The sequence below is a fragment of the Balaenoptera acutorostrata genome, chromosome 10, assembly GCF_949987535.1.
Source record: "Balaenoptera acutorostrata chromosome 10, mBalAcu1.1, whole genome shotgun sequence".
NCBI lineage: Eukaryota > Metazoa > Chordata > Mammalia > Artiodactyla > Balaenopteridae > Balaenoptera > Balaenoptera acutorostrata.
The window spans coordinates 5,249,228-5,271,699 of NC_080073.1; the positions used below are offsets into that span (position 1 = coordinate 5,249,228).

The 22,472-nt window shown below is 39.8% G+C and overlaps 1 protein-coding gene across 3 annotated transcripts in view; it reads right to left on the bottom strand.

Annotated features, from left to right (window-relative positions):
* The window catches only part of PPARG (peroxisome proliferator activated receptor gamma), a 130,468-nt gene that overhangs the window by 16,254 nt on the left and 91,742 nt on the right, over window positions 1–22,472 (bottom strand). For 2 of the 3 annotated variants that reach the window (XM_057555687.1, XM_057555688.1), the window contains exons 5-7: window positions 18,315–18,453; window positions 10,486–10,685; window positions 463–913 (exon numbers count right to left, since the gene is read on the bottom strand). In XM_057555687.1, the coding sequence (XP_057411670.1) occupies window positions 463–913; window positions 10,486–10,685; window positions 18,315–18,453 (790 nt within the window). Of the gene's footprint in view, window positions 1–462; window positions 914–10,485; window positions 10,686–18,314; window positions 18,454–22,472 lie in introns of those variants that run through there. The other variant, XM_028169099.2, reaches the window with a different exon arrangement.

The following is a 22,472-nucleotide window of genomic DNA, read 5'->3' on the forward strand; positions in this document are numbered from 1 at the left end:
GGGGCCAGACCATAATTTGATCACAAACACAGTGGTGCTTTCTCTATGCCAAGTGAGCACTGTCTTACAAAGTTATATATGTCATTACTTACATGAAGACTAGATTGGCCTTCTGGAAAGGAAAGGAAGAAGACAATAAAGAGAAAAAAAAGGAGAAGAGGGCATTTGTCTTCCATGTTTGGATTTGACTAGAAAAAATATTTTGAAGAATAAAAGAAAAGTACCTGATTTACCTGAGTTACCCACAGCCTTCAAACAGAAAGTCAACAATATTCTTTCTCGGTACGTCACATAGGTAGTTACACTCCCATGGCATTGTACCATTGGCATTTTCCATATGAAAAGTGTGGCAAGTGCAGAGAGAAAAGGCACATAGCCTAACACTAAGGAAAGTCCAAATTCTTTCAGCCATCCCACCACCACGCCACCCTCTTTCACGGAAGATCCAAAGAAGCAGCTTACCTCCACTGAGAATAATGACAGCTATAAATATTGCCAAGTCGCTGTCATCTAATTCCAGTGCATTGAACTTCACAGCAAACTCGAACTTGGGCTCCATAAAGTCACCAAAGGGCTTTCGCAGGCTCTTTAAAAACTCCCTCGTCATGAATCCTTGGCCCTCGGATATGAGAACCCCATCTTTATTCATCAAGGAGGCCAGCATCGTGTAAATGATCTCATGGACGCCGTATTTTAGGAGAGTTACTTGGTCATTCAAGTCAAGATTTACAAACCCAGGAATACTCTTGGCATACTCTGTGATCTCCTGCACAGCTTCCACGGAACGGAACTGACACCCCTGAAAGATGCGGATGGCCACTTCTTTGCTCGGCTCCTGCAGGGGGGTGATGTGCTTGAACTTGATTTTATCTTCTCCCATCATTAAGGAATTCATGTCATAGATAACAAATGGCTGCAAAGAAAAAAGGGAGAAAACGGCTGAGTTGGCGATTTCTAATTCAGTCACCACCACCCCAGCTTCTTTATGTACACTTGCTTTGCTAACTAAAATCTTTAAAGTCTAAAACACTTAATTAATAATGAGAAAATACTCATGTCTTGATTAATCCTCCAAATTGTCTTCTGGGACCAAACATATTTCACTAATATTGGCCTCCCTTTCCTTCCACTTATACTGCAACACCTTACCTGTGACTGGCTAATAGCTCCAATTTCCGTTGTTTGGAGGGTCTTTGTTGTTGATTTTTCAAATGATACGAAATCTACTGTTTATTTTGGCTTTCAATGGTATATGTTTTTAACCTTCTTTCAATAAAAAAATTATTTCAGCAACTCAGGGTTGAACAGACCCACTTGGACATAAAGTAATCTTGCAATTATAGAATAAATCTACTCAGATCTTGAAAGAAACACAGTGTGCATGTAAACTACACTTAACTATAAAAAAAAATCAGTCTGAAAGCAGATTAAAAATACTGAGCCAAGAAAATGTCTGTTTCATTTTTTTTTAATGCTCTGGAAGCAATCTGTTTCAGAAAGAGCAGCTGTGTAAGGCCTGTGGGTAAAAGCTGCAAAAGTGTCAAATTAAAAAACTTATTTTTCAAAGTATGTATCCTTAAGGGTCAAGAATCAATAAAACATTTATCAGTTACTCAGGTTTGCAGCAGGCTGCTTTCAAAAGCACTGTTGTGTTAGTCACAGATGATCTTTCTCTTTCATTTCCTCGTATAGAATTAACCAAAGGTTTGTGGTCCATGTGAAGCTCTCAAGGCTACTCTGAATGAGAAGCGGCTACACTTTATATATATAGTGGGTCTACTGAGCTCCATAAGGAGTTACCCCTAATAAGAGTTGAGGGTATCTGGGCTCCAGCTTTGGTTCTGCGGTAAACTACGTGACTTTAGAAAAGTCATTTATCTTTCCTAGGTCTGAAATTTCTCAACTGAGGGGAGTGGATTGCATTGCAAGTTTGCAACTCTTCTCTTGAGGATATGCTAGTTGCACTTCTCAGATGTAGCGTCTGTGATGTATGCGTGTGTGTGTGTATCTGTGTGAGTGTGCATGCATACTACATGTCCACTAAACATGAAGTCTTTGATATACTAAAAATAAAATTTCTTTTGAGCAGAGACGCTGAGAATTCTCTCCTCATCGGCAAGAGGAAGCAGATGCAATGAGTGCCAGCAGTAGCCAGCTTCAAGACCCACTGGTTCAGAGAATCTGACTATTAATCTCTATAGGAGTCTATGATCATCACCAAACTTTTTTTTTGGCTGCACCACATGGCTTGCGGGATCTTAGTTCCCTGACCAGGGATTGAACCCGGGCCCTGGCAGTGAAAGCGCAGAGTCCTGACCACTGGACCGCCAGGGAATTCCCTTCACCGAACTAAGAAGTCTATTCTACACTGAAGGAAATAACAGTAATACTAAGGGGTTTTCGATGTTGAGTAGATTTCCAAACTTGCCTATTATTTCCACACCATTCACTGGAGTTATTCCAGAAACTGTTACTTTTTTAAACCCCCAAATTCACTTCAATTGTATTGTTTAGCAAATACAAAACCACAAAGTAGGACAGATGTGAGTAACCCAAGAGTAAGCTCGCCTGGTGGCTCTAAGTCTTCAAGGAAACCAGGAGTGAAGAGTGCTTACTATGTTTTGGGCATTTCGCTCCCCCCGTCTCCCACTTCAGATTGATATTATTAACGGGAGAAGAAAAAAAGGACGGAGTGGATAAACAGTCACTTCAGTTAACACGTGCTAAGTTTCTCCAGAATGCCAGATTCTCATCATGAGAAAAACGTTAACAGAACCTAGGGAGAGGTGGTTTCTGTCCTCCAGGAGTTTTGTAGCGTATTATAATTTACGTTAACAAGAGCCTGGCTTTCTTTACTGCCATGAGAATCTGACGGTACCTGAAGAGTCCCCCTTGCACCTGTACGAGTACCAATAACAACGGATATAACATTATCCCCTCTTCAGATATGAAAAGACGGTACCTCGATCTGCCCACTTCAACTTTTGGATGAGCTCAACCACTCAGCTTCTTGGCACAGAATGGATGCATCAAATTCTTCCACCTCCATGTAAGCAATTTATCTGGAACTATGCCCTGATAAATCATCCTGTGACTCTTCCCCTTGACTTCCCCTGTCCCCTCATATAAAGCCCCGGGTTCCTGTTTTCGAAATTCTGTGAGAGTTGCACATAGGGCACAATCCTGCTAATTTTCTCTCTCAATTTAACAACAATGTGACTTGGTAACCCCTTGGCAATCGGCATTGGTCAGGATTTCCTGGCAGTAAACACTCAAGGACACAGAAAGGAATCAGCAGCCCCCACCATCATGCCAAACCATTACCAGTTTTTTCTTTTTTTAAAAAAAAGATCCCTTCAGCGTTTTCAAAACGTGAACTGGCAGAGAATTATGGGTATTGACATGCAAATGAATCCCAGGTGGATTTCTTTGTTTTTCCTCGTCATAGCTGATTGTGCTGTTTTCGTTGCAATTCTTAAGTCTGCATAGATTCTTTCAACCCCCATGCGGATCTGTCAAACTGCAAGAGTGATCCGGACACGATGTGCCCAGAGATCTGCCTTTCTTTGCCACCAATTCACCAATTCTTAGACTGCAAACAGTTCACTTGCACATTTCACACTGGGACCTCCTTACCCTGAAACAGCGAAGAGATAGTGGCCCACCTGGTTTGCAGAGGGCTGACCTCTTAAAACCACGGGTGGAATTCAGCCAGTGGAGTTTATCTTGGATCATGAATTTAACATTACACTTCTGGTAAAATATTCCCCATAAAATGTACTTCACTTCCATGTTTCTGTATTTTCTACAAAGCAAAGGGAAGCCTTACATTCTCTATTAGCTTGCACCGTATCACTGGATGATCTGCCATTTTAAGAGGAACCATATCCTCTTCAAATGTGGTCTTAATGATTTTACACTTTTAGTTGGGGGCTAACAATGTATTTATCTTCAGACGCTGTATCAAATGGCTAGATAAGCATCTCTCCTTAACAGGAAAGAATGCTTAATTATGTCTAGGATGTTATCAGGGATAGATCCAGGCTTTGTGGGGCCTGAAATGCACACAATTGTTGAGGACATTTACAACAACTGCTGGGTTCAGTAATACAAATTATAAGAATAAATAGCTCAGGCCCTTTCTTGAGCGTTGGAAGGGGCTCAGCACAAGGGAGAGGCCCTGAAGCTTCATCAGCTTCATGGTGAATGGGCCTTTGGCTGTTATAAGTGCTTGTACTTCTCCTATTTTGGACACACCAGAACAAGGTCAGAATGGAATGAAGAAAATTGCACTTGAACACAATGTTTCTCCAGGGACCCAAAACGGTTTCTGTAAGAGGAAGTTAGTTTTCTTTGGAGAGATACATCCAGTGTAATTTATTTTGATATGTTTTGATTTTCAAAAACGGCTCCACATATCAAAACCAGGATGGGAATTAAGGGTACTGTTTTTATAGATAACTAAAATTAGTTCTAGATCTATAGCACACCTGCTATGTATAACACAAAGATCATGGGGGAAGCTGGCTTACCAATGAAAACAAAGTAGAGTAATAAAACTTTACTGTTTTGAATGGACAGATAGAACAATATTGTTTCCTGGTAGTCCAACAACATCAGCATTTTAATATACAAGTTGTTTTAGTGATTATACATGAATGCTCTAAGTTTACAGCTCCTTTTGAATAATAAAACGGCAAGCTAGAGGAGATAAATGAGAAAATCAACTAAGAAAGCACAGATTATTCTGGTGATTTCTCCAATTTGGGAGATTGAAATTAGTGCAGAATTCAATCACCTGGTAACCATGTCAGAGTTAAAACTGGCCTGGAAAAAGGTGTGCCCCATCCCATGGGGCTCTCCTGCTAGTCTTAGTTTTCCTGACAGATTAGAGCAAAGGCTCAAGGAAGAAAATTGAATTCTTAGGGCCTATCTTCTTCATCTTCTTTTCTTCTTTCTTTTTATACTTCTGACTGACTTTTCATCTTGTGAGACACACATGGTTCTCCTTGATTAGCTCCAGTGGGTGAATGTTAATCCAAAATGCATTGGTTAGGTTTCCTCAACTTCTTTCTGGTTTCTCCCCTGTCGTTCCTATTTCCCTCTTGTTGAGAACCATGGAGTTTAGAGAACTAAAGGGTCTTCAGAAATAACCTACATCATCATTCTCTGACTATGTATGAAAAAACTGAACTCGAGACTTTCCAGAGTCAAACAGCTATTTATAGCAAACCCTAAACCAGATCTCCTCACTCATGACTAATTCTTTTCTCTTTCTGTTGCTTTCTACATGACTTCCTCACTTTTGCTTTTTTAAAAACAATGACTATTCTGGGAGGAAGTGGAGCTTTTAAACTCTTATATGCCGGGATCTTGGAGGCAGTGTCCTTTGAACTATTTTTTCCTAGAGATGCCAATGAAGTGCTGTATGTGATCGAAGTTAAGTTTGAAAGTCTCTCAAACATAATCTTGTTTTCCTACATGGTTTAGAGACTTAAGACAAATAAAAACTTAAAATGAAGAATTATTCACACTCTAATGAACCTGCACATAGCCACAGCTCTTAAAGAAAAGTCTATTGCTGGCCAAAATGTTAACTCAGCTGGCAAACAAGGGTACTGGCCAACTGAGTCTAATCATTAAAAATGAAAAAAAAATGAAAATGCTTTTCTTCTTAACTACATAGAATATTATCTTTTTAATTTATTGTCTGAAAGAACACCATTGGTTCAGATCTGTTATAGCTTTAGTTATATTCCCGACAGTATTGGAAATAAAGAAATTTATCGTTTTCATATGAACATACGGGTTAGTGATTCCAGGAGCCCAACTTCTTTATAGTCACCATTGAAACAAATCAGCACTACCACCCTGCTCTTTATACTGCGGTTCCCAAAGGCCCTTTTCTCTGAGGGTCTGTTTGGTATCTTTCTTCCCAGGGGAGCAAATTCCAGCTCACTCAGGCTTTTTCCACAGTGAAAGGGGGAAAGAGACCACACTTTGTTTAGTTGTTAAGTGTCGGATTTAAAAGGACAGCTATCTTTCCAACAGTTTGGGTTACCAGATGGGACGGCCCCTTGTAAATTTTAGGATGCGGACATTTCAATGGGTACGGGGCTGTTTTCACAAACGTTTACATTTCACTACTGGCTTCACTCTCTGAAAGGCTCACGTTTCACACACTATTTACAAGGACCGTTTTTATGGTGGTACCACTTTGCTCCTGTCATTATACAAACAGTGACCCCACAGGGATCCGTCATAAGCGATGGGATGCTCTGGGACCCAAAGTCCAACACAGTACAAATAACAAGCTTTATTCCTTATTTGCAGGCAGAGTGCAGCCAGGAAGGGCCTCACCACGTCTCAGATATGGAGTGAAAAGTTGGCAGACACACCAAGGGTTTTTTCTATTTATTGTTTTATGACAAACCATGGCACTGAAGATGGTTTTTGAAAACCACTCTCTGTTTATGTTCATCAACAAACGTGGGATCACGTGACAGTGACACACCCAGTGCGATCATCCCATCAGGGGAGTGGTCAAACACTGGGAACTTCCAAAGTCCATTCAGTTCTCAGGTTGCCTTCAGGAGATAAGCAGCCTCGCTCTAGCGTATCTGTGGTTTTTAGAGTTCAGTAGGTTCTCTCAAAGAAGGGGCTGGGCTGGAACAAGCCATTGAAAAGGAAGTAGACTGTGCGGAGAGTCGGTTCCATTCCTATCTGAGGGTGGCTAAAAGGCCTAGTGCTCCTAAATTTTCTTCTCCGGTGATCACATCCACTGACTCCATTTCCCATCTTTCCCTAAGCCTAAAGTTCCCAAGCATTATTCTTTGCGGCAAGACAATGAAAGTAGGGCCAATCATATCCCAAAGATATGATATCTAAGTTAAAAAGATAGGAGGAGGGCTTCCCTCGTGGCGCAGTGGTTGAGAATCTGCCTGCCAATGCAGGGGACACGGGTTCGCGCCCTGGTCTGGGAAGATCCCACATGCCGCGGAGCAACTGGGCCCGTGAGCCACAACTACTGAGCCTGCGCGTCTGGAGCCTGTGCTCCCAACAAGAGAGGCCGCGATAGTGAGAGGACCGCGCACCGCGATGAAGAGTGGCCCCCACTTGCTGCAACTAGAAAAAGCCTTCGCACAGAAACAAAGAACCAACACAGCCAAAAAAAAAAAAAAAAAAAAAAGATAGGAGGGGAGAAGGGGCATTTAATCTATCTGTTCATTTATCTGTTCTGTTCTGCAAGGTGGCACCAGCGAATAAGAGATAGAAGAGAGTTTAGTGGGGAAGGGAGAAGCCCTGGTTGGCCTGGAGGCAAATGCTGGAGCTGGGCCTAGGCAATGGTTAAAATGAGCAGGAAGATGAATTTAAAGAATGGCCTCTTCAATAAAGTCATTTCCTTTTCCAAAGGTTCTGGGTAACTGGTCATCCACCCACTATGCTTGACTGAACCAACCCTAACGACATCAGTTCAAGCAGGGTGTACAGTGAGAAGCAAACTGCTCTATCGCACCAGCCACGGCCCCTCTTCCACATCCCCCACCTTCTCAAGAGTCCACACTTCTGCAAAAGTTCTCCTATCAATGCAAATCTTAACTTTCAAAAGTCCTGGCCAAGCGATAACATAACAGCCCTGAGACAGATGCTATCAAATGAATAACATGACCACGTAAGATAAAGAACAAATCTCTAGTCTCACTGGAAGTCACATTTTGATTTTTTTTCCCTTTCGCATATTCCTCTCTGAACTATTTCTTTCCATTAGTGCTAAATTTGATTTTGCAAGATAAGGAGAAAAGAGAGAGCCAAACAATTCTATTGCAGTTTTGTGTCATCAGGGGATGGACTATTCTAATTTGGCCCAGTCTCTTTTTCCTTCCCAGACCCTAACAAGAGGCAATTTTGCCTCTACCCAGATCTTTAACGGTGCCCGGGTTGGTGAGAAAATCTTGGGTTAGAGGCCCTCTGATGAAAGTCCAGAATTTCAAAGGGCATAGGCAGCAGCTTTTAATTCAATTAAGCAAATACATTCTGAGTAACTATTACGGGCAAAGCACAGTCCTAGTTACTACAGAGGGAAAAAGGACAAACTTGAGAAGCCTATAATCAAACATTTTGCAGCCCTTTCCCTTAAAAGAGCTTAATACCTATTTACCCCATAAAAAGCCTACAATTACCTTAGTTTCAACTCAAAGATTTAGAGCCAAGGAGTCAACTGGAGTGAGCTTTTAAAGTGATTTACAGTGGATCGGGCTGTGGGCCCCTGAGTAACACGCAGAACAGTATGCTGGCCACTGGGAGTGTAAATTTAAAATCTTGACTACCGAGGAAATTTGTTTTTTAAATGCTTTCCTCTTATCTTTCAGGTCCTATTAAATTAATAGGATTTCCAGTGTGGACCGCAGGTCTGGACTGGGAGATTAAAAGAAGGTGAGAAAGCAGTTCCTGCAAACTAAATGGCCCAAGGCAAACTGTGGAGTAAACACTGTGCTGTGGGCTGTCCCCCTGTCATCAAACCTCTCCCAGCTTAGGGTCTCCAGTTCGGCTCCCTGTCCCACATGGGCTCTCAGCGAGCTGTCGCAAGCTGCCTTCAATTGTTAACCCTATTTAGCTGTGTCACCCTGATCTGCCTTTTGTTTCTCTACCTTTAAATGAACACAGTTTACTTTCCGTAGTCAAATAAACTATGGAGAGGTCATTTGCTTTTGTTTTGCTGTGCCCTGATTTTTTCATTGAAAGAATACGTAGTCTCAGCTTTACCATGACCTATACTCCGTAGCCCTGCCCTATGAAAGACAGTAGCCCTCCTCACTAGAATTCAAGAACAAAACAGCACAAGGAAAATTTCCTGACTGTGAATGTACTGGGACAGCAGAACAAGGTGGAAAATTCCTGCCATTCTAAATATTCATAAAAATAAAGCGTAACTCAGAATGCTTTCCCAAGGTGAAGCTTCCACAGTGTCTATGTCAACCTGGCCACTGCTGGCCGATGGGCAGGACTGGCTTCAGGGAGGAGAACGCACTCGAGTGGGAGGCACAGGGCCTGCGTTCTGGTGTCGCTTCTTCCACATGCTAACTCTGTGACCTCAGGGCAAAGCGTTCAACCTCTCTGGACTTCAGTTTCCTCATCTTTAAAAAGAGGATAATAATAGCAGCTGTATGGTGGTCATGGGTCTTGAACATAATAAATATGCAAGAATTAAAAAAAATTATAAACAACTGGATACAGGTATAATACTGTCAGAAAACCTACTGCCCTTCTTGATATTTGGCTTTTTATGCAGCAATATCCCACAGAAGTTTTCTTTTTCTATTAGCTGATGCTACTCTTACGGTTTAGCTAAAAGGGGGAAAAAAAACCCCATCTTGAGATAGTCATTAAAATACATTAACGGGTGATAAAACTTTTCCCAAAACATAACTGAGTGCGGAAAGAGTTACACATTTTTGTCCAGTAATCGCACACCTTTCATGCAGGGGTTCATTTGAAAATAAACGACAGCATAAGAAGGCTTTCAAGGGCTGGGACAGTGTCTTCTGAATGTTCTGTGGCTCTTACTACCCTAGGAACCTGCTGCAGATATTATACTCAGAGTCAGACCCTACCTGTGAAAGCTGCGGTACAGAGATGTGACCCAGGTCACAGTGCAAGTTGATGGCAGAATTGGGACCAGAATTCAGGCACAGTTATATTTTGTTTTAATATAATTCCAAGTTGCTTTCTCAGTTTCCTATCAGGGAAGAATTTTGCTTCTTGGAAAACTTGACTCAATCACCATTATAACCCACTCTGGGTTTCCTAAACAGTGGTCATCAATGTGCCTGCAGTTGTTTGAGAATGCATTGGGGTAGCCCTGGCTGCTCAGAGCCTCCAAGAAGATAAAATTCATACACACAATAAAAGGACAGAGCTTCCAGTTCCCAGGAATAATCAAGACAGTGCTGCAAGGAAAGAAAAGTGATGTAATATCTGAAATGTATTTTTATACCCCATGGAGAACTTCTAAGAGGTAATTTGAGTAGTTCTGAATGATATAATAATGGGATTAACTACCTTTTCCAAACCTAGGTCAGGCCCTTCCCAGAGAAAAGCAGAGCTGTTTGAAGGCATATAGATGTGGCCAGTTATTTTGATGCCAAGAAAAGACACGGATCCTGAAAGAGCGTGGTGGGATGAGGGAGGTCAGAGTTCATTTGTTCAAGTTAAGATGACCTGTACGTTTTTACACTATTCTCAAAAATTTTATTAGGAGAACTTGAAGGAGTTTTTCCCTTTTCAAAATGTTTACTTACCCTATCTGAAAACACTTCCTTTCCTCTGTTTGAGACTCAGCCTGTGGTCGGTACCAGCCAACAGCTGAGTGGTATTCCGCATGTGTGTGTGTGTGTCTGTGTGTAACATGGTAAGTCATTTACTCAAAGGGAAAACAACAACAACAAACCCAGCCACCCCAAATGAAGACAGTAGAAGAGAACTAACTGATTTGTCTGTTGTCTTTCCTGTCAAGATCGCCCTCGCCTTTGCTTTGGTCAGCGGGAAGGACTTTATGTACGAGTCATACAAATGTTTTGCCAGGGCCCGGAGATCAGCAGACTCTGGGTTCAGCTGGTCGATATCACTGGAGATCTCCGCCAACAGCTTCTCCTTCTCGGCCTGTGGCATCCGCCCAAACCTGATGGCTACAGAGGAAGAGAAACGGCAGGATGAATGACTGCATTATTGTATATATATACATCACAACCTCTTTTATCCTTTTATTCATCAATGGACACTTAGGTTGTTTCCATTTCTTGGCTATTGTAAATAATGCTGTAATGAACGTGGTGGGGGCAAATGAATTAAGTTGAGTCTTACTAAAAATGTTTTTGTCCTTTAACATCTAAGGGGTGAACTTGCAGTCATATCAGGCTTTTGACAATGAGTAAGGCTTCGTCTCATGGTCAGTTTTCCACTTTTAACATGTTGATTTTACAACAGCTGTAGCCTGTAAACGAGACTTATATAACACTATTGCTTTTCATATGACTTTTGCCAATAAGTTATGTTTTTCCACCTCTCTTTCTTGAGGAAAAAAAAATGTGCGCATTTAGAGGTTTTGCAGGATTTGGCAACCTAATAACTATCACTTTATTTTCCAGCTCCTCTAAAGTAAAACGAGGAGCAGCCTTATCACCACTATTAAGTAATTTTTCAGTTGGGGTAACATTTTTCAAACTATGTGTAAAGAATATTTAAACATTTGCTTAGGTTTCTTTCCAAGGTCGAGATGAGCAAGACACGTCAGCCTCACCTTCTGACCCTGAAGTCTTACTTGACAACATTTAATTCATTCACTGAACACCTGTTTGATGGAAGACACTGGCTTGACAGACGGGGCTGGGAGACACAAGGATGAAAGGGACGCGTCTAGTAGATCCCAGATATAAAAGAGCCTAAATATACACGGATTATTCTCTCTCTCATGGACCGCTCTTTACCAGCACCTTCCTTTCCACCTAAGCCGAGTTTAAGCTTCTGACCCTGGCATGATCTCCCCCTCATGCTCTTTCCTCCACCACTGGACTTAGCGAAAGAGTCGTCTTCCCTTTCTGTCTTACTATTTATTTCCCAACCCACTGCAATCTAGTTTTTCCTCATTTAAATTCACCAGAACTTCGCTCTTAAAAGGATCCAAAGCTTTCCTCACAGTCAGATCTAGGGGCCTCTTCTAAGTGCTCATTCTGCTTGAGCTTCCTAGCTCCCTCCCAGCCGTTAATACTGTTGACCTTCTCCACCCTCTTATTTCAAATTTTTTTCGCACTGGTTTGTGCTTTTCTGGCTCTCCTAGCTTTCTGGCTGCTATTTTCCAGACGTCTTTGACGGTGCCTCTTCCTTCACTTATATTCTGCTATTCCTAGTTTGACCTTCTCTCTAACTCAGAAAACGTGCTAATGACTCCTGCCCTCTCTTCCCTGAGATTTGGACCCTTATTTTTCACTTCTTCCTGTGTTCCTTTGCACATGGATGCTGGATATTCCATAAATACCTCAAATGCAACATAAAGTCAAACTTTTCATTTTCCCCTCCAAACTGTCTCCTCTTCCTGTGTTCCTTTCTTGATTAATTCACTCTATCACCCAAACTAGATACCTCGAATAATCTTTGACAACCCCTCTCTCCTTGGACACTTGTATTCATTGGTCACTGCTGAGATATTTCTCTCAATGCCATTTCTTCTCACCGTTCCCAATGGTTTAGATCACAATATTGCATTGGTCTTCCGATGGATCTCCCCGATTTTTCCCTCTCTAACTTCTCCTTTTTAGCTGTCAGTAGTTTGGTTTTTGGTAATACAGGTCTGATCACTCCCTCGCTTTATAAGAATGTGGTGCTACAGGAAAGGTAAGAAACACACAGAAGAGGAAGAATGGGGAATTAGAAGTCGGATGGAAAAGAAGGCTTTTGAACTGGGCCTTCAGCACCACATAGGATTTTGACAGGGAACGGAAGGACACAATACGCAGAGCCCCAGAGGTATTCTATCACAGGGCACTTTGCAGGAACAGCAAAGTACGCAGTTTGTCTGAAATGTAAGTGGAAAGGGCAGCAGAAGGAAAAGGAGGTGAAGGCTAGATATGGGCGGTAATGAATGCCCTGCAGGTATAAGTACCACAGCTCCTTTAGGACTTTTTACTTTGTTATATTTTCTGAAAGTTAACATTTGGGTAATTTTTCCTCACACCACAAAGAAGATGAAAGAAACAAAAAGTAACATGTTGCAGTTTAAATTTATTTGCCATTCAGGCTTTTCTTTTTTTGCTATATACATAGTGCTTCTGTTTACAAGGAAGGAGAGAACTACCTTAAAAATGCTGAATGACACAAAAATCTGTGAAACCATTTTTCTAGCATTTTATGAAGCTGCTAAAAAATTATTTTGAAAGTTGTCGCTTTTTTTTCAATATAAGAAAAAAATCCATCATTTATATAATAGGATATCCTAATCAGTAAAGCTAAGGTTTCACTAACTTTTTACATTTATAAAAATTATTATTTTTGTCCAAACTGAATGGTATGGGGAAACCTAGCTGAATGACTCATAAGTAATATAAGTCAACTCTTCTTTACTTCAGATTTTTAAAAAAATGCACAGCCTAAACTTATTATTTTATTATTTAGTTCATACGAAAAGCAGCTCTTGAATATTAAATATTCACTAGTCAAAATTCTTAATGACTAAATTATCCTATTAAAAATAAAGAGGACACATTTTAAAAATATGATTGTCAGGGATCTTGACAGCAGGACTTTAAAACAGAAATTGTACTTTGAAAAACTATAAAAATGTGTATGAGTATCCATTTGACTGAAGAAGCAACATTAATATACAAGAGTATTTTTATTAAGATTCTACAGATACCAGCATCACTATTTCAAAGTGTAAAACAAGTAGTAGCTGATACAATGATCACTTAGGAATTTGGTTCTTTATTTCTGCTTTACTTTCACTTAGAGCTTTCCTCTATAGGCAGTGTCTAGACAGGGCATTGAGCCGATTGTGTTCGGGACAACTCAGGAAGACTTCGAGCTGTCAGCAGGACTGAACCATGGTCTAGAAATGATGGATTGTTAAATACCAAAATAAGTGGAACTTTGTTTATCTTGATCATTATAGAAAAACAAACACTTTCTTCCCAAAGCATATCAATCCAACACCTGGGTGCTTCTTTTACCTAATGCTGGATATTTGAGAAACAACTATGTATCCAAATGGAAGAATTCTGAAATCATGTCCTTCTACGATGTTTAGACTACATGTCACAGTCAAAATGAAAGTTCCATCTGAAGATGGAACCATATACCATGAACCATGAATCAAATATACCATTTATACTTTCCCTAGCCCAGACTGCCCTGGATTTGTACTCTGGGGTTACATCGTTATGTGATCATCAAACATACTGACTTAAATTGCTGAGGAATTGATCAGAACATATGGGAGACCTGATTCAGGCACATGAAAAACATATAGGTGGAAACTTTTAAATTCAGGCAAATGACAGATGTCTAGATATTTGGAAGACTGTGGCACTGTCTGTAAGACATGGACCAGCTGGTTGAAAAGTGAGCTAGGTTGTTTGATTTACGTAGAATCAGAGAATTTTCAACGTTGAAAGGACTTAGCAATCACTGATTTTTAAAAAATTAATTAATTAATTAATTAATTTTTATTTTTGGTTGCACTGGGTCTTTGCTGCTGTGCCCGGGCTTTCTCTAGTTGTGGCGAGCGGGGGCTACTCTTCACTGTGGTGCGCAGGCTTCTCATTGCGGTGGCTTCTCTTGTTGTGGAGCAAGGGCTCTAGGTGCGCGGGCTTCAGTAGTTGTGGCACACAGGCTCAGTAGTTGTGGCTCGTAGGCTCTAGAGCTCAGGCTCACTAGTTGTGGCACACGGGCTTCGCTGCTCCCGTGCAGCAGGATGTGGGATCTTCCCGGACCAGGGCTAGAACCCCTGTCCCCTGCATCACTGGCAGGCGGGTTCTTAACCACTGTGCCACCAGGGAACCCCGCCATCATTGATTTTAGTGATTTTCCAACAATACTTCCCAGAGTCCCCAGGGATCCTTGAAGGTGACTTCAAAGTCTCCTTCAAAGGTGGGAGCGGGGGCTTCCCTGGTGGCGCAGTGGTTGAGAATCTGCCTGCCAATGCAGGGGGCACGGGTTCGAGTCCTGGTCTGGGAAGATCCCACATGCCGCGCAGCAACTGGGTCTGTGAGCCACAACTACTGAGCCTGCGCATCTGGAGCCTGTGCTCCGCAACAAGAGAGGCCGTGATGGTGAGAGGCCCACGCACCTTGATGAAGATTGGCCCCCGCTTGCCGCAACTAGAGGAAGCCCTCGCACAGAAATGAAGACCCAACACAGCCAAAAATAATTAAATAAATAAATTAAAAAAAAAAAAAAAAAAAAAGGTGGGAGCGGATGGCTAACGGGGAAGCTAAATGCCCTGAAGGGACTGAACAGAGACCAAAGAGCAGAAGGAAAAGTAACACAGAATGGAGAGAATTCCCTTTGGGGGATGTTTATTTCTTCTCGTGTGTACTGTGAATAGCAAGGAGCTGATCCTGGGGCTTCCCTGGTGGCACAGTGGTTAAGACCCCGCCTGCCAGTGCAGGGGACACGGGTTCGAGTCCTGGACTGGGAAGATCCCACATGCTGTGGAGCAACTAAGCCCGTGCGCAACAACTACTGAGCCTGCGCTCTAGAGCCGCGAGCCACAACTACGGAGCCTGCGTGCCACAACTACTGAAGCCCGCGCTCCTACAGCCCGTGCTCCACAATACGAGAAGCCACTGCAATGAGAAGTCCACGCACTGCAATGAAGAGTAGCCCCCGCTTGCTGCAACTAGAGAAAGCCCGCACACAGCAATGGAACACCCAATAATAAAATAAATATTAATATAAAATATTAATATAAAATTAAATAAAAATAAATTTAAAAAAAGAAAATACCAAAAATAGTATTTAAAAAAAAAAAGGAGCTGATCTGGGTATAACCCTAGAAACCTCTTTTGATAAGTTGGTCGGTTATTACATTGAGGTCCATTCACATAAACCATTAAGAAAAAGACTTTCTATAAGAACGGAAACCTCATTACTGTTGGCCTCACACTGGCCAGAGCAAGGAATTTTAAGTAGTTACTACAATATCCTAGAAAACTTTGTATTTGGAAATGTTTCCTTCATCAGGATAATAGACAGAACTAATCAAAACCTACTTGTTGAGTTCCCCTTCATGTGTATAGATCAAATGGATGTTTTCTTTTCTGTGCAACCCATTCCCATCAAAACCCATGAAAAAGGATTTTCTTAATCATGTTTGCAATCCTGTAAATGCTGAACTACATGTGTTTGATGCCATGACATTTAATTTCTTTCTTTCTTTCTTTCTCTCTCTCTCTCCCCCCACCTTTCTTTCTTTCTTTCTTTCTTTTTGCCTGTGCATGAACTAACCAAACACTCTACCAAGACTGCTCCTCTCTCTGAATAGAGTAAGCTAATTGTCATAAGAAGTCAAAAGATGACCTTATTATCAAGTTCATGATAGCTTTCTTTGACTTTTCTGGAAAGATAAAATTATACCATCAATACTATATAGGTTGGACTTTAAATATTATTTGCTTATAAATAATAAGAAATAGGAGATGTATTTTATGTGAATGTGTGCAAGCACTAGGAAATATATTTTCCAATATGAAAAGTGACAATTTTTAAAGGACAAAAAAATAAATAGCATTAAAAGCAAAACTGGCCTCCTTTCCTAGGCAGTCTTAGTAATAATGACCTTAAAGTCAAAGATTTCTTCATAAAGATAAAATAAGTTTATTGCAGGCTTCCCTGGTGGCACAGTGGTTAAGAATCTGCCTGCCAATGCAGGGGACACAGGTTCGAGCCCTGGTCCGGGAAGATCCCACATGCCGCAGAGCAACTAAGCCTGTGCGCCACAACTACTGAGCCTGTGCTCTAGAGACCGTGAGCCACAACTACTGAGCCCGCGTGCCACAACTACTGAAACCCGTGTGCCTAGAGCCCGTGCTCTGCAACGGGAGAAGCCACCGCAATGAGAAGCCCGTGGACCACAACAAAGAGTAGCCCCTGCTCGCCACAACTAGAGAAAGCCTGCATGCAGCAACGAAGCCCCAATGCAGCCACAAAAAAAAAAAAAAAAAGTTTATTGCAACTTGATTGCATCATCTAAAATATAACCCTTGAATTGAAAATGTACCCTTATGTTTTATGAAGTCTGAAATAAGAAGGAAACTGATGGAATTAAACCAGCAAATTATCTTGCAATTAATGACTGCAGTTGTATACACAGCAGATGTAATCAACTGTTGAGGAAAATTGGACCAAATTTCCATCCTGTCTAGTATAGCTGATGGATCTATTCAAAATACATTCTTGCCTTTAGAGGAAATGACCCCATATTATGATACAAATATAATTTTGTAAACTATTTTTAAAGGGTAGAAGATCAGTTCAATTAGTGATTCCCAAATATCTTGATTTCTGCTATAAAAACCAAACATCTGCATGATGGAACAAAAATTTAATTTTCACAGATGCTTTGGAGTCCTTATAGATGAAGACTGACTTCAAATATTATATCTTCTTACCAGATTAGTTTTGAGAGAGGAAAAGGTAAAAGAAAAAAAAAACCAGGGTATATGATGACATGAGACTTTGGATTTAATTTGATTACTTTGGCATTTTATATCTCTTGAACCCATAATTATTTTGGAAAGAACTGACTGATTCTTGACAAATATAATACTACCAAGTTACATCAAAATTATTTTTTGTGAGCCAGTCAACCAATGAGAGCCAAATTAAGAACTATTTCTTCAAACAGGGCTGTCTTCCATGATGTTACTGAGTTAGTGCTACAGTTCATGAAAACATGGGTCTTCTACAGTCCTTCCCTCAAGTCGACATTCCAAATCATAAGCTTGACTTTAGATACAGGTTTAAAAAGTAGAAAGTTTTACTCTCTTATGTTACTATGGATACATGAAGTTTTGTGAAACTTTAAAATATTTGCTTAACCCACAAATTGTATGCTGCATAAAGTCAAGGAGAGTGTTCTACTCATTTTTGCATAGTAAAGAGAAAAAAGGACATATATCTAAATTCTGATATACCACTTAAGTTCCATATCCAGAAATCAGAATTTTCTTACATTAAAAAAAGTAGAAACTACTATATATAAAATAGATAACTAATAAGAACCTGCTGTATAGCACAGGGAACTCTACTCAATACTCTGTAATGGCCTATATGGGAAAAGAATCTAAAAAAAAAAATAAGAGTGGATATATATACATGTATAACTGATTCACTTTGCTGTCTACCTGAAACTAACACAAATTTGTAAATCAACTATACCCCCCAAAATTTTTAAAAAATAAAGTAGAAACTACTGATATATATAAGTAAAGTATAATCTGTTTTTAATACTATTAAAGCAACACAAAAAATTAACCACAACTATCATTACACTTGTTTCAGAATACTACAGTTATTCCCATTACCTCCCAGATTTCCCAGTCTTTTCTCCCATCATGGCAGATGCTCAACTATACGAGAGAAGGATTCACATTTAAAGCTGAAAAATTCTGACCTAATTGAGAAACATTTTATCAGCATGCAGTATTCTGAAATCTGGCAATCTGTGGAAAAACTGTACACGTTTTCAGCAACGGCCCTCATGTCTACTGATCTGGCAGCCATAATGAGAATAATAAAGTATGTGGCACTAAGGGTTCACTTACCATTATGAGACATCCCCACAGCAAGGCACTTCTGAAACCGACAGTACTGACATTTATTTCTGCTTTTTTTGTGGATCCGACAGTTAAGATCACACCTATCATAAATAAGCTTCAATCTGATTGTCCTCCGGAAGAAACCCTGCAAAGGGATATGGAAAAAAAGGAAGCAAATTTTGAATGTTTGGGACAATGGCTAAAGGTACACTAGCTTGGGTATCAGAGGCTAAGGTAGGTTCTTGACACATTCTGTCACTGGTGACTTTAGATAAATCACTTAATCTCTTTCAGTTTTCTCTGCTATAATATAAAGAACCAGAGGATCTCCAGTATCCTTTTTTTAGCTCTTAGACAGTGACCACAACCCACTGATGTCATTGAATGCATCTTGGCTCTACATCTGGATTTCAGCAAGCTCTAAGAAGTGCTCTGGATTTAATGTAATGCAAATAAAACACCATGTAATCAGTTCAGTCTCTCTGTAAATCATTCCAACAGCATGCCCCAGCCTTATAATTGTGCTAAGCAGTTTGGCAAAGTTATAGTCATTTCATTCTAAAACATGAGCAGGGCCAATAAAAATCCACATGTGGATAATTTTTTGGAATTCTCTATGTTGCATAATTTCCTACAGAATTGGTTTCATTTATTTATGCATTTGAAAGAGTGCTCCATAAACGCTGTAGCCTACAAACAAGAAGAGATAACAGAAAATAACATGAGAAGTAATACATAAATCCTCAGAAAATTGACAGCTATCTCAAAATAGCAAATATGTCCATTTGAGGCTAAGTGAACTCTGCAACATTTACATATTTTTGAAAGACCTGAAAAAAAATTCTAATGAGAAACATTTTCTTACTCCATTTTTTTTGTTGTTGTTCAGAATATTCCTACTCATTTCTATTGTGCTCATCTTCATGAAACTCATTTCTTAATTCTTTCAAATTTATCTGGCCCTGTTTGATACAAAAAGCACTGAATTAGGACTGACTCTACCACTGACATGCATTTTGACTTTCTCCAGATTTCTACCTTGAACTCTAGACAAGTATGTTCAGCTGCTTACTTGACATCTTTACTTGGAAATCTAACACCATCTCTAACCCAGCAGGTCCAACTGTGAAGTCCTAATCATACCCTGCAAGCTTATTTCACTGCAGCTCTCTCCATCTCAGCTGATACAACTCCATCCTTGAAGTCACTCTCAACTTCTTTCTCTCATGCGGAAAGCTCTTGCTCTAGATACACAATTGCCTGTTTCCCTCACTGCCTTCAAGTTGTGCTAACACCTCGACTTCTCAGTGAGGCTTATCTACCTTATTTCATACTGTGGCCTGTCCCTGTCCCCACCTCTCCTTGGCAGTTCTTGTTCTCCTTTACTCCGTTCTTCTTTTTTCCCAATAGCCTTTATGACTTCCTAACATACCATATAATTTACTTATTATATTTATGTTTATTTTCTGCTCCTCCCCTACTGTCCAACTAAAATTGTGAGCTCCCTGGGAGAAGGGATGGTCTCTTATGCCCCTAGATGTAACCCAAACTCCAACAACAGTGCTACATTAAAATCTGTTGAGTAAATGTGTGTGTCATTTAACTTCCTTTCTAGGCCATCTCTGATATTTTGTGATTCTAAACTATGACTGAGATATTACAAGGCCACTGGCACACTCTTTTCCTTTCAGTTTTTGTTGCTATCTTATTAAAGGTAATAATTACAAACATGTAGGAAATACATGTAACTATAAAACATAATAAGGTAATTATCACACATGAGCCCATTGTTCAACCCAAGATTTAAAAATCATAACCAGCCACTTGAATGCACATATGAGTTCTTCCCTTTCCAACTCCTGCCTCTGTGGCCTCTTGAAAATATAATCATTATCCCCAATTTTGAGTTTATCATTTCCTTGACCTTTAAGAAAATATAGTTTTATCATACAATCTATAAAACTAAATAATACATTGCTTAGGTATGCTAGTTTGGGGGCTTTATTAAGTAGTATCATACTATATACAGGTATTGCAAATATATTCCCCTCTCTATGACTTACTATCCTTGAAGTTTACTATTTCAGTCTTTTTTTTTTTCTAACTTGTAAAGCTTTTCATTTTGCTCTCATTCTTGAAAGATCACAGGGCACTCAGTTTTTCCTCTTAACACTCTGAATTCCATTGTCCCTGTGCTTTCATTGTTTCTGTTGAGATGTCTGTTGTCAATTGACTTTGGTTGCATTTATATATTCTCTTTGTTTTTCACATTCTGCAGTTTTACTGCAGTGTGTCTAGCCATGGATTTCTTTCATTTATCTTCTTGCACATGGTTTCTGCATCATGGTTTCACTTGTTCATCAGCTCTGGTACTCCAATTAGTTAAGTGTTAGAATTTCTTTTCAATCCTTCAATATTTCCCAACTTCTCTTTTATATTTTTCATCTTCTTACCATTAATTACTCATTAATGTTGATCACGAAGGTAAACATCAGAAGAGCCAAATAAGATGACAAAAAATATATAATTACAATGGCAAAAGTAAGTAAAAGCAAATTCTTCTCACCAAAGTTCATCAGTAAGAAGAGTTCTGTACATTACTCTACTATTCATCACTAAAGAAGACATATTTTTAATATTCAAAGATCCTATGAATACTTAAAGAACTAAAAGAGGTTTCAAATTCTAGCAGATTCTGGTAGGACATATTCTTTAAGACATTGTTGGTCTCATTCTTAGTAATTTCTTTGCATATATCTTTCAGTTAAGTAATCCTTTCTTCTCCTGTTTCTAGTATGCTAATTAACCCTTGCATTGAATTTTTATTTCAATGATTGTATTTTTCACTTTTAGAAGTTTCACCTGTTTTCAAAGCTGTTGGTCAGATAGTCTATTATTGCTCATTCATTGCTATGATTCTGCCCTCTATCTTTGAACAATTCATACAGAGCTGTTGTACATTCTGTATCAGGCAATTCCAATATCTGCTTTCCTTGGGTAGGGGTGGAGAGGTCTAAGTCTGTTTTTTTGTTTATTTGTTTACTTCTGGTGAATGTCATCAAGTTGATTGCCTACTTATGTGCTTGCTGACATTTTATTTTGAACTCATTTCTTGACCTTAAACTGTGAGAATCCTACAGGGTCTAAATTGGGAATTCTTTCCTCCAAAGAGAATTTAAAGATCCTTCTGTTGAAAGCCAGGAGTGCCACTGGCTTATGACTATTTCAGACTCTCTTGAGAATTGTGGCTCAACTCAGAAGCCCCAGACTCAGCTTCTCCTCACTGACGGCTCAGAATACTGACACAGGCATCTACCTGTGGGGCAATGCTGCACCTCAGTATTCCTGTGGGCATCTATCATGAGGAAACTCTGCCCTGCCCCTCCAAGTATGCCTGCAGCTACATCTCAAGACTTAGGATTTGTTTCTTTGTTTGTTTTGCTATTAATGTTTTGGAGAGTTTTCCCTACCTTTTGCAAGATCACTAATATCTCAAACAGTATGTCCTGTGTACGGTATGCTGGGAAGTTAAGCCTCTTTAATTCTCAAAGGGTTCTAAGAAGTTTTAAATATTTAAAAGCCATTTTCCCCCCAATGATTCACACAAGGCTAAAGTACAGAACTGTTGTCACTGATAAATATTGGTGAGAAATTTTGTTTTGATTTTTGCTATTGTGACCATATATATTTTATGATATCCTTGACTGCTTCTCTGATGTTCACTGTTAAAACCTAATATTAGTGGTTGAAAATGCTGCTTGGCTAGCTGACAGGTCCCAGAGTACTCACTTATTTGGCATGGTTGGAGAGGAAGGCTTTTTAATAAGAGAATTATGTTTTTTAAGCTTAACCCTTATAATGTGATTTTTTGTTTTGAATCCTATGATGTCTTTCAAAGTGTATCACATTCTTTTTGTAATGATTCCAATGTTGAAGGATAATCATTCTGCATATCATTTACGTACTGACTATGCACCTAAAATCTTGAACTAAATATATACAGACTCCAGCACAAGCTTGGAACTTAATTTTACTTTTCTTTTAAGACTAAGTTCATGATAACCAACCGTTTTCTTACAATTTGACTCTTTCAAGAAATCTAGAGAGGAAGATACAAGGCTCTCAGTGTTTCTTCTGTAAAATTATTTCTTGACTTGAAGAATG